This window comes from Sardina pilchardus, chromosome 22 (assembly GCF_963854185.1).
Source record: "Sardina pilchardus chromosome 22, fSarPil1.1, whole genome shotgun sequence".
Lineage (NCBI taxonomy): Eukaryota > Metazoa > Chordata > Actinopteri > Clupeiformes > Clupeidae > Sardina > Sardina pilchardus.
In genome coordinates this window covers 23302117-23315062 of record NC_085015.1, presented here as the reverse complement: position 1 = coordinate 23315062, position 12946 = coordinate 23302117, and the positions used below count along the sequence as shown (strand labels likewise).

Below are 12946 nucleotides of genomic sequence, written 5' to 3'. Positions count from 1 at the left end.
CAATAAACAATGCATCAAAGACACTCCAACATAGGTTAAGAGCCACCATTTTATTAAACATAGAAAGGGGTAGTTCACAACATTCTCTGACAGTTCACCCTGTTTAACAGAGTACATAACAGTGCACATGGTCCATATTTTAAAAGGAAAAGAAACCCTTGTGGGAACTTTTGATATTATGGGCACTACTGTTCCACAGAATGTAAACAAACACAATCCCCCCCCACCAAGAAGAAGTATTGACATTTATAATTTGGCCAGTTTCTTAGGCATTTATCTTAGGCATTTAATCAGCCTTTAGTACACTGGTGTGATGATCTTGCAACTAAAATATCTAAAAAAGAAGCAGTTTCACTCTTGATAAAAACATTATTCCAAAGTAAGATCCCAAGCATTTTAAGTCTGCAATAGTCAGAGAAATGGCTTAGAGTGAACATAAAATAAGTTTTACATTTATTTACAGAAGGACTTAATTGTGACGCAACGCCTGTGTGATACTGGAGTGCTCTTACAATAAACAGGACCACTGGCAGTTCATGCAGAAGTATTGAGAGACTATCGTCTGCGGAAGGCTCTGGAAATTCTCCAGGCGTTGGGCTCCTCGTAACGGTTGTAGAGCGGCTCCAGGCGCTGCTGCTTCTTCTGCTTGCTGAGGCGCGTGGGGTCGGACACTTTGAAGAAGGCCGGAGAAAACTCCACCAGCCAGCGCGGGTCGATTGTGGTCACCTCACGCATGTATTCCTTTGTGGTCAACACCAGCTCGTGGTACACCACCCTAGAAGAGAAAAGGAAACCATCAGATCATGAAAGAGAAAAGTTGTATATTGTGTTTATAGAAAGTAAACCAACACAGTACACCAATACATCCTCAGAGACCATACAGTAAAAAATTATTCAGGTCAGAGAATTGACCAAGCAAGTATATTTTACAACCAATTACCCTCTACAGAATTATCAGTGAAACTCCCTGTTTACATCAGAAAAAGGCACTGACGTATTGTAAATGTTTTGTTTTAACACTGATGATTCACACACTGATTTAACACTGATGCTGCAGCCATCATCTGTAAAAAACATTATGCCCATTTATAAGCTGTCAAAAACATGACAGACGTAACTTCAAATATCCTGCTCCACCTAACAGGAACTTGGGATATGTGACCTTGCTTTCTTGTTCCTCTATCACTACAAGAATAACCAAGTCCATCAACTCACCACTCTGGTTGTCGGTTGAAGAGGGCACTCGAGGGGTGGATGTAGACCACCTGCTGGTCGATGAGTGTCCTGTAGCCCTCCTGTGGGTCTTTCTTGGCAGCATTACGGAAGAAACCACTGCAAATGGCTTTCTGCACACGAACAGTGGCCTTTCCACATGAAACCACATCCAATTTATGCCTGTTGGAAGAAGAAAAGCTCTGAAACTGACCACGTAATGATATATCCTTTTAAGGACACAGCCAGACACAGACAATAATTATGCATCAGACAGGTAAGCCACTCTGCATAGGGACTACACCAAGAATTCCTTACCGGTCCATAATACCCAACATCTGTTTGCGGATATCTTGTGCTCTGCGCAGGGAACGGGCCTGGATAAAGTTCTCATAGCACCAGGGGTTGGAGAATTTGTTGTTCTTCCAGGAGTTGTAGACGGCCAGCAAGGTCAAGTGATCTCCTTCTGGTTGATGGAACTTGGCCTTCTTCTGGTCAGCGAGAGCTTGCTTGTCCTGGAAAAATGCAACACATCACCAATCAATATAAAAGCATCAACTTTACAGTGTAACACGCTTAGTGAATCTGGTGGAGGTGACATATTGTTGTCAAATGCTACTATAGACCTGTTACTAAAGATTTCGTGTAATGACTTGAAATGATTACATGTCTATATAACAGTAGAAACCTTTGGCCTGTAGAAGACGTTCTGCACAGACAGCATGGACACAATGGTCAACATCTCCTCACTGCAGCCCAGATGCACTGACATGATGAGCATCTTACACAACATGGGCTCCAAGGGAAACTCTGCCATCTAAGGAGAGAGAAAAAGGAGGATGGTAGAGAGATTTCAGTACAGTATTCAGACTTGACAAGACCTCACAAATGACCAATAGGTTGTAAAAAGTCTCTCAACAAACAACAAAACAGGGAGATATCTCACTCTGCGGCCGAGACGTGTGAGCAGCCCCTCATCATCCAAGGCTCCGAGGGTATACAGCTGCTCCATGGCTGTAATAAGGGTCTCCATTGGAGGGGCGTCCATGAAGTCGAACGACAGCAGGTCATTGATACCCATGGCCTGAACAGAAAGAGGAGGAATGTATGAGAACTGGGTTTTTGAGATCGAATAACAGGGACAGCTTACATTTCATAATGATGAGTGGTGCAGTCTTAAAGACATGAAGCAATAGTATGCCTGAGATTAGATTATTTTACTACTCAGAACCTGATACTCAACGAAAAGGACGGAAAATGAATTCAGCAGCATGGTAAATAGGTGAGCCCCTACCTTAAGCGAGAGCACAGTACTGGCTAAGTTGGTTCTCTGGATCTCGGGCACGTTGGTGGTCAGCATCTCGTCTCGGTAGGCTCTCTCGGTGTACAGCCTGTAGGTTTTACCAGGGCCTGTTCTACCGGCTCTGCCTGCACGCTGCTTAGCCTGGGCCTGGGAGGGTCAAACAACACAGGTGATAAGTGGAGGACCTGACCATAAGCGGACCCTTCTAATTGAGCCTGGTGCCCAGATGTGAATGTTTAACGGTCTTTCAGACCAAATAAGTGATAGGTATACAAGGAAGGAACACTGGTCTTCAGGGTCAATGATATATTAAGAGGAAAAAAAAGATTTAAATAAAATCATTACCTGGGAGATCGGAGTGACCACCAACTGGTCAATACCAGTCTTAGAATTGTACACTTTCTGCTTGACAAAGCCAGGATCCACCACATAGTAGATACCATCAATGGTCAGGGAGGTCTCAGCAATGTTGGTAGCAATGACGACCTAAGGCAAGGGGAGCATGAGAAGAGATAAATGATCCAGCATACTGAAGATGGACAAGTAAACAAACACTCTTATGAAGCTAAAGAACTAGAGAAGTGAGGACCCAGCTTCACACCTTTCTGCTGCCAGGGGGTGCTGGGTCAAAGATCCTGGTCTGCATCTCGCTGGGCAGGGCGGAGTACACCGGCAGGATGATGAGCTCAGGAACATCTGGCCCCAGAGACTTCATGCGCTCGTACAGGATCTCACAGGCCGTGTCGATCTCCTCCTGACCCGTCAAGAACACCAGGATATCACCTGCGGGAGAGAGAGTTAGATGTCTAAGGCTGTGTCTGAAACATAAGTCACACGCTGGGCAGTGTGCATTTTCCGGAAGTTACGTCAGAATATACTGGCCGCATGTCAAGCACTCTTACTAGATGGGTACTTCGTTTGGCGTGATTTCCAAGCGTGCATCCATGCATCTTTTTTGGCCTCAGATATCCCATAATCCATTGCGCAGCGCAGGTCAAGCTCCACACGTCATGTAAATCGTCAACACCCCCCCTCCCCGAGTCAGGTGACGCCAACTAGTTAGTGCTGTCCAAATGTAGGTAGGGACGCATACTGAGGAGCAAGCTAACTGAGACGCTACTGGAAAGAAGGTACTATCCAGCGTGCGCGCTTGACTTTTGGACACAGCCCATGACTGTTTTGGCTCCGGTAAAAGACAAAATGGCCACTGTGGGTGTGATTTCGGATGAGGACATATTTGACCCTGTTTGCTTGACACCAACTGGTCAGGGCATTGGTGTGGCTGATAATGACACTACTGATCAATAACTAAACTGTTACCTAGAACCAAAGATTCTAGAGCGGAGCACTAGAACTATGGAACTGTTACCCATTGTGAGTGGAGCACAGAGGACATCAAAAACCCAGTGTAACCATCGGTGCCATGTTACTTTGTCAAAATAGAGCCCTTAGTATGATGGATACTGAGAAACTTGGCGAGAACACAGAAAGACAGAAGCTGCAAAAATTACAGCATTCCAACACTGACCGTTATCAACAAATTTAGATTATTAGAAGAAACCTTACCTGGGGGCTCAGTCAGGTGGATCTGCATGACGGTGATGAGACTGGCATCCAGGTAGTCCGTCTCAGGCTCTTTGGTGTAGAGCACCTCCACAGGGTACGTGCGGCCGGGAATGGTGAAGATGGGCGCCTCGTAGAAGTACTGCGAGAACTTGACGGCGTCCAGCGTGGCAGAGGTGACGATCAGCTTCATGTCCGTGCGTTTCTGGACGGTCTGATGGAGAGCAATGGGAAGCATTAGTGAAGCCCAAAACTACCAGCACGCTACTTGCAACAGTATTTCTGCATGTCTACTGAATATGGGCATGGACCCTAAAGTGTGTTACCTTCTTGAGCAGGCCAAAGAGAACGTCTGTGTGGATGGTGCGCTCGTGGGCCTCGTCCAACATGATGATGGCATACTGGCCGAGGTCCGGATCAATGAGACACTCTCTGAGCAGCATACCGTCTGTCATGTACTTGATGACCGTCTCTGGACTTGTGCAGTCCTCAAAACGAATGGTGTAGCCCACCTCTTGTCCCAGACAGCAACCGTACTCCTCAGACACCCTCTTGGCCACGGACATGGCGGCCACTCTTCTGGGCTGGGTGCAGCCGATCTTGCCCCTGGTGGTGTAGCCAGCCTCGGCCAGGTACTGGGTGATCTGGGTGGTCTTGCCTGAGCCCGTCTCACCGATCACAATCAGGATCTGGTTATCATGGACAGCCTAGAATAGACACAGCAAGAGTTTACAGTTACTACACTGTCTTTCCTACAGACTGTTTTTATTGTGTAGTTTAGTTACAGACTTCTAACAGTTATGTTTACAGTACTGTTTCATGACCCATCAATAAGTAATAGCTAATATGACCCCCTGCACTCCTGGTAGGAAGAATCTGTTTTTTGTCATTTTGCAGTCACTTTATACGAGCCAGATATAATATACAGGCAAGACTGACACAAGCAGGTCAGATCCATCATATGGATGTTGTGCACTGAATGACACCTGAAACCTTGATGGGTCACTACTACAGGCCAAAACTCATCACTAATCAGAGGCACAGGGAGAGGATATCGCTGACTGACTATTTTGGACAGACCTGAATGAGCTGCTCTTTCAGCTTGAAGATGGGGAGACTCTCCCTCTGCTCCAAAATGGACATCTGGGTCTTCTTGCCGTAGGAGGCCTTGTTTCCGCCAAAGGCGTGCTTCTTCCACTCTGGGATGTCGGTGGGCATCATGCCAATGCCTCTCATGTTGGCTGCGATCTGCCTGCCATCAGCTGAGAGAGAGAAAGAAAGAAAGACAGAGAGAGAAAGAGAGAGAGAGAGAGAGAGAGAGAGAGAGAAAGAAAGAGAGAGAAAGGCAGAGAAAGGGAAGTGTGTTTTGTTAGGAGATAAGCGATTATGATAAAGCGCCTCCACCGGACGATGAGTCACACAGCGGCCAGGCCAGAGCACCTCGGGCCGGGAGGAGGCCCAGCGAGAGCTTCAGAAGCCTAGATGGTTATCAGTGGCCCGGGGGCGCACACACGCAGCCGCTTCAAGCCGACCGAAAGGATGTCTGGTGCTGTAAAGATGCCCTGCTGATTGACTCTTATGTGACCAGTTGGTCATTGATTGGGGCAAATGTCACATATAACAGTAATAAATCATCCAATACCGCCTTTGCTAAATAGAATCATGATATTAATATTGACTTCTCAGAATTTCAACAGTATTGTTCGAGCCCTAAAGTTCCGTTCTGTGCGGTGTGGACAAGGCTCTCTTTACCGTCAGGCAGGGGGTCCACCCAGTGCTTGTTGAGTCCCATGGGGATGGAGTCCATCTCGGCCTCGCGTGCGGCCTGCTTGACCTCCCGCCGCTCCTTGGCCAGGGCGCTCTGCATCATGGCCGCCTGGGACAGAGATCCGTCCGGGTTCTGGAGGAATGAATGGCGTGAAAGGGGTTACTCTTTAGTATTTGAAATTCAAACATCAAAAAGATGCAGTATATTTTCTACATCCTATGCCAACTTATTTGAAGACAACCACTTTGGAAGAACTCAAACTGATCAGGTCTCAGCTACATATTAAATACTCCAATTTTGTGTACTACAAATTTCTCAAACACATTTGCCATCACTTTAAGCACTCATGGGCCATCCTTAGCTACCTATTTCATTTGTGAAATAAAATGCCTTATTTATCCAACAACACATAGACTCAAAATAGATGTACAGATTTACAATTTGACAGCGTCCACACCTTGACTATTTTGACAGGGCTCATGTCCATGCTCTGTTTGGTGTGACCTCGGAGGAACGGCGGCTCTTCCTCCACAAGCTCAATCTCCAGATCCTCATCTAGAAGGGACAATGAGGGGCACACGAGTGAACACGCTTTTCCTCTGATCCTGGTCCAAATAACGCGGCGCAATTATAAACAAACAGCACATACCTTCCTCGTCGTCCACCTTAGGAAGGATACCCGTTTCCTCATCAAAGTCAGGAAACTCCTCTTTGGACAATACGTTGGCGGCGATCATCTGAGGAGAGCGATAATGGCAAAACCACATTAAGCCAACGCGCAAATAGTTCACTCCGGGTGGATGGCGAACATGCTGGGAGAACAAATTGACCATGGGGCACTGGTGCCACCCAGTGGGAACAAAACAAATGTTTGCTCAAATGTATCTCCTTCAATCATTAATTTAAATAAACCCTGTAGCTACAGTCTATAGACCAACTGGGGGATAATATGTTAAAAGATATTGCTTTTTATATAGGATTACCTGTTTGATCTCCCACTTCTCTGGGTCTGATATCTTGGTCAGCCTCTTGCGCTCCAGGCTGTCGTCCTCCAGCTCGGGTGCGTGGCCCAGGTTGAGGTTGGTGGGTCGGTCGGGGTTCCTCATGGCGGACTCCTCGCCGCCGTCAGGTCCAGCATTCCTGCGTCGATTGGGGTTCAAGTCCTCTCCTGTGTCCTGGTCTACATCCTACAAAAATAACAATCCCACAAATTTCATATTCAATAAAGAAATCTTTCCATGTTAATAATTATTAATGATTCGACAAACATGCCAAGAGAACAAGGACTTGAACTTTCCTGTAAGCATTACTGTTACAGTTACTTAGAATCTATGGGTCTCTCTGAACAAAAAAAATTCTATTGAGGATTTAAATGTGCTTATTTTGTTGCCATCTTTTGCTAAATCCAATCGGGAAATACCATAACTCCAGTTTTACATGTGACATAGGACATAGGACTGAACTGGGCTCAGTGGCATAATATCATCTTAGCTTCTCCCTCCTCACTCACCTTCATGCTGAGGCTGGTCTTGGAGCCGGTGAAAGAGAGCACCTTGACCTTCACTCTCTGACCTTTGGTGACCACGTCCGCCACATTGGCCACTCTGCCCTCGCGCCGGAGCTCAGAAATGTGAACCAAGCCCTCCCAACGTTTCCTGCGCACACAAACAGCGACATTCTATGAATCTGAACGTGGGAAAGAACACACATCCCTTCATTCAAAAGCCCACATGAGCGGTTAGATTTGTCACCCATGCATTTCAGAGACCAGTCCCTGATTGCATCTCTAGTACTCTGAAACTAACCTCAGTCCCTCGAGCTGCACAAAGCAACCGAACTGCATGATGCTGGTGACTTTGCCGCTGTAGATGTCTCCCACGGAGGGCTCCTCGGGAGGGGGCCGGTCCACGTGTTTGTCCTTCCAGCGGTCGGAGTCTTTCTGGGGGCTGGCGGAGCGACTCTTGGAGCGCCAGCGGCTCTCCCTCACTCTGGGTCTCTCGTGGCGGCGCTCCCGGTCCCCGTCCCGTGAGCGAGATCTGGAACGGTGGTGTCGCCTCCGGTCCCGATCTCTGTCTCTATCCCTGTCTCGGTCTCTATCCCGATCTCGGTCCCGGTCCCCGCGATCCCTATGACGATCTCGGTCCCGGTCCCTGTCCCTGTCTCGGGTTCGGTCTCGGTCTCTGTCTCTGCTTCGGCTCCTGCTCCTCCTCCTCTTGCTGGTTCCAGTCTCTGACCTTACGTGAAAAAAATGTTAGAAGAAATTACTAGACGAGTGAAAGCTGTATTTACAGGATATACTGTGGTGATAGACAAAGATATCTGAGCATGCTTTTCGGAACACTTTGATGCAAGTTTGTGGAAATGCATTCATACTTTTTCTTGCTGCTCTTCGAGTCTGTTCCACTAATACTGGGCATGAACATCTCCAGCTCTTTCATAGCATCTGCAGCTATCTTCACGTCATCTTCATCCAGCAAATTCTGTTGGGTATAATCAATATAGCAATATTATATTCAACACTCAATGCTAAATTAATGTATCAAGTTCATATTTAAAAAAGAAAAAAGGTTTCAAAATTCAACCCATATCACAGCTACAATGTGGTGTTATAGTTACTTTAACTCAAGGGAGATGTGTGTGTGAAGTGCATCAAAACTCACTTTAGTAATCTCTGGATTGTCAGGTTTACATAAACCAGGGAACAGCTCCCGGAGCTTGTCCTTTTCGTTCTTCACTTTAACATCAGGTTCTGAGTCTGCAAACAACGGTCAAGAAAACATTGTAAGGCAGGAGTATTTGAATGATTAGAAGACAATTCATCTGCCACAAATAATGAAATTGTACATGAACATGAACACATCAGCACAAAAAAACTTACCTTGTTCTTTAGATGTTGAATCTTTTGATGGTGGTCGCATTGTTTGGATGAGACGAAGTAAATTACTGACGAGAGAGTCCTGAGCCACATAAACGAATAGCAAGATGTTAGTACACAAATACCAACACGATACTTTCGGTATTAATTTAATAGAACAGTCAAATCACACATACCGTAAATTCAGCTCCATTTTTCAACAGGACTGACTTAAAGGCATCAAAAGTCGTGTTCTTCTCCGCTAAACTGATGACAAACTCCGCTGAAGATAGGGAAAAAAGTCGTAATCGTATCTGACAGGCTACCATATTTCATCTTCAAAATAAGGGAATATGGAATTAGTCAAAATAGTGACTTCCTGAACTAGCCAATTTGAGTCGTTATTTAAGTGCCCACCGAGTTTATTGTGACACGATTTACAGACACGTTGATCAGAGGCTGTTATGGTCAAATTGAATTCTTAAAATAGTTTTATACAACAGTAATATAGAAATATAGGCTCTGTTAACTAGTAGGGGTAGGTAACTGTTAGCTCTTTAGCTTCCGTGAACCCTCAAAATAAACAAAGGCAGCATAATGTTACCCAACTTTGGACAACAAGGCACTTAACGTTAAGTTTGCAGCCTTAGGAAGTAATGACGAGCACATCCTTCAATCTCCCATGAAGTAAGTGCAAGAGTTTAAAGATAACTATTGTGCTCATAAATGTTATCTAGCTATGCAAGGTTAGCTGTTTATTAGCGCGTTAGCTAGTAGACGAAATGTGCTGTGTGGCAACGGGCAGCTAACTTTGGCTAACTTAGTAATGATCAAACATACCGAGATCTTTGTCGCTTATTCCCAGATGGTTGTCAAGTTCTGTACAAACTTTAGAAACCAAAGACAAGTATTCGAGCTTTATAAGCTCATCTTCTCCCAGTTCCTCCATTTTCGAAGTTTTCTTCACTCAGGTACGTGTTGGTGTTGCGATACCTCGCCAAAATCGCGCAGCAATATGACGACATTTCCGTTTATGAAGAAACCGGAAATTATCCAATGTAATTACTCTAGGTGACCACAAGATGGCATACTTACATAACTATCAAAGATTCTTTCTTTAAGCCTACCCAGCAAACATGCCCGTGTTGCCCCACAATGGGCAATTGTGGGCCCACACTTTGCCCACACTTTGCCCGCATTGGCCCCATAAGGGTAGCCCATCCGGGCCCCGCAGCTGTTTTGCCCTTTGGGGCCCCACTTAGGAATTTCTGCGGGCAAGCCCACTGTGGGTTTGCCCACACTTTTCCCGCATTGGCCCCATAAGGGCAGCCCATCCGGGCCCCGCAGCTGTTTTGCCCTTTGGGGCCCCACTTAGGGATTTCTGCGGGCAGGCCCACTGTGGGTTTGCCCACACTTTGCCCGCATTGGCCCCATAAGGGCAGCCCATGCGGGCCCCGCAGCTGTTTTGCCCTTTGGGTTTACTGTGGGCAAGTGTGGGCAGGGCAAACCCACACTAATCCCAAACGGGCCCCTAATGGAGTAGCCCATGCGGGGCCCATAGGTGTTTTCCCCTTTGGGGCCCCACTTAGGGATTTCTGCGGGCAGGCCCACTGTGGGTTTGCCCACACTTTGCCCGCATTGGCCCCATAAGGGCAGCCCATGCGGGCCCTGCAGCTGTTTTGCCCTTTGAGACCCCACTTAGGGATTTCTGCGGGCAGGCCCACTGTGGGTTTGCCCACACTTTGCCCGCATTGGCCCCATAAGGGCAGCCCATGCGGGCCCCGCAGCTGTTTTGCCCTTTGGGTTTACTGTGGGCAAGTGTGGGCAGGGCAAACCCACACTAATCCCAAACGGGCCCCTAATGGGTAGCCCATGCGGGGCCCATAGGTGTTTTCCCCTTTGGGGCCCCACTTAGGGATTTCTGCGGGCAGGCCCACTGTGGGCCCATGTGGGACCTACAGCTTCTTCCCTTAGGGTCCCCAGTAAACCCACACTACCCCACAGTAAACCTACAGTAAGCCCACACTACCCCACAGTAAGTCCACACTACCCCACAGTAAACCCACACTAACCCTACAGTAAACCCACACTACCCCACAGTAAGCCCGCATTACCCCACAGTAAGCCCACAGTAAACACACAGCAAGCCCACACTACCCCACACTGAGCCCACAGTAAACCCACACTACCCCACAGTATGCCCACAGTAAACCCACACTACCCCACAGTAAGCCCACATTACCCCACAGTAAGCCCACAGTAAACCCACACTACCCCACAGTAAGCCCACACTACCCCACAGTAAGCCCACACTAAGCCCACAGTAAACCCACACTACCCCACAGTAAGCCCACACTACCCCACAGTAAGCCCACAGTAAACCCACACTACCCCACAGTAAGCCCACACTACCCCACAGTAAACCAACACAAGTGCGGGGGTAGTGGGGGATTTTGGGAGGGTATGGGAATATAAGGGCCCATAATGGGTTCCACTGGGGGCCCAATGAGCCAAATGTGGGCAAGCCCCACACTCTGCCCAAACTGTGGGTTTGCCCACAGGGGCCCCACCAGGGTCCCTTAGTGTGGGGCCCACATATGCCCCGCATTTCATGACGGTAATGGGGCCCACAGTGGGCAGCCCGAAGTGGGCCCGAATTACATGCCCGCAGTGGGCCCACTCATCCCTGCCATGCTCTTTCGACTCCCTCCAATAGGGCTTGGGATTGTGACGTGAAAACTTTGCGGGCAGCCATATTGGCAGCCTCACACCTTAGTTTACTTTGGATTCCTATGGATTTACTCCCGCCTGTTAGTGTGTTCCTGTTACTTAGTTTTTGCCTTCTTGGTTGTATGTTGTATGTATGATGCACAATTGTAAGAGGAAAAGAATCGCTGATACTATACATTTTCTGCTTCTTGTCTTCTGCATCCGAATGAATGGGTTATTACGTTCGGTGGGCTACCAACATGGCGGTAATAATCCTAGAATGCAACGCGTGTGCCTGAGCCCTATTCGCTATACAGAGCCAACAGGTCCAGAAACAGTTCCATCTCCACCATCCTGCACACCACTATAACCCAGTTGGAGGTGGCAGGATTATGTGAGAATGCTCTTGGCTGTTTATTAGCTGTCGTTCAGCATTCATCAGCACCATAGTCCCCCTCACATTGGTCAAGAGGATGGGGACCTTGCGGTTGACCAACACTTGTGGATATGGATACTCAACATCCTCACCAACTGGTCACACAAGCTCTGATTTTACTACCATCAGCACAGTGCCTCCCATGTGATTTGAACATTTAACATCTACTCTCGTGACTGTATACACCTCCATCTCAAACAAAGATGGCACAGTGGTGGTGGTGGGCTTGATCAATGAACAATGAATAGGCCGGTCTAAATCGAATAATAGAAGAAGGAAGAATAGAAGAAGGAAGAAGGCAGCAGTTAGGCCTACACTCCACTAAATAATCACTAGGCAGTCGGCAGAGAGGGTTGCCAGCTTTAAATACCTGTAGTGTACACATTACTGAGGACTCATGGGGCCTTTCTCATCTGTCTTTTTTTTTTATCTGTCTTCCCTCCCTTCCTTCCTCGCTCCAACTGATCTACAGTAGATAAAGAATGATGGGGCGGCAACAGTGGGATAGTCTATCCAGTGTTCTTTATAGATCTATGGGAACGAGCCTGGTGGAGGACCGAGCATTGAGGAGAGAGGTTGAGATGGGCCATGGACCGTCAATATCCAACACATTCTAAGGAAATCCAGACAATGACTGTGCTTCCTTTGTCAGCTGCGGAAATTCAAGGTGTTAACGCCCCATCTTGATGGCCTTCTGCTCTTCAGCCATAGAGAGTGTTCTAACAGGTAGCATCATCACCTGAGGAAATTGCACAGCTTGAGATCGCAGTGCCCTGCAGAGAGTGGTACATCTTGCTGAACGCATCATTAGAGTGTCTCTCTCTCCCTGCCCTGCAGGACATGTTCAGTTGAAGAGTGCAAATAAGGGCCCAACACATTTTACAAGATATTTCACACCCTGGTAATGGACTGTGCAGTCTGCTGAAGTCAGGTAGACACTTCTGAGGCCACATAGCTAGAACAGAAAGACTGAGGAGCTTTTCTTGCTCAAATCCATTTTTGTGTGTGTGTGTGTGTGTGTGTGTGTGTGTGTTTGTGTGTGTGTGTGCGCGTGTGGCTGTTCACGCTGGTTTTATTAAATGGGGCCAATATCAGATTCCT

The 12946-nt window shown here is 47.3% G+C and overlaps 1 protein-coding gene across 1 annotated transcript; it reads right to left on the bottom strand.

The window, feature by feature from the left end:
- Nucleotides 1-31: 31 nt before the first annotated feature.
- LOC134070178 (ATP-dependent RNA helicase DHX8) lies at nt 32-9698 on the bottom strand. The gene is made up of 22 exons (XM_062526431.1): nt 9541-9698; nt 8898-8983; nt 8725-8803; nt 8507-8601; nt 8220-8326; nt 7652-8080; nt 7357-7501; nt 6830-7033; nt 6496-6583; nt 6304-6401; nt 5831-5978; nt 5159-5340; nt 4405-4785; nt 4082-4292; nt 3117-3298; nt 2861-3001; nt 2507-2662; nt 2159-2296; nt 1901-2029; nt 1531-1727; nt 1216-1395; nt 32-775 (listed from the first exon to the last, which is right to left on the bottom strand). Exons 1-22 carry the CDS (start codon nt 9647-9649, stop codon nt 556-558), a joined length of 3705 nt encoding a protein of 1234 aa, XP_062382415.1. The 5' UTR covers nt 9650-9698; the 3' UTR covers nt 32-555.
- Between the last annotated feature and the right edge of the window lie 3248 nt (nt 9699-12946).

Coding starts and splice junctions, on each gene's coding strand:
- LOC134070178 (XM_062526431.1), bottom strand. CDS start 9,649: ATGGAGGAACTGGGAGAAGATGAGCTTATAAAGCTCGAATACTTGTCT. Junction 6,584..6,829: donor AGAAGTGGGAGATCAAACAG/GTAATCCTATAT, acceptor CGCTCTCCTCAG/ATGATCGCCGCCAACGTATT. Junction 776..1,215: donor TTCAACCGACAACCAGAGTG/GTGAGTTGATGG, acceptor TTTCTCTTCTAG/GGTGGTGTACCACGAGCTGG.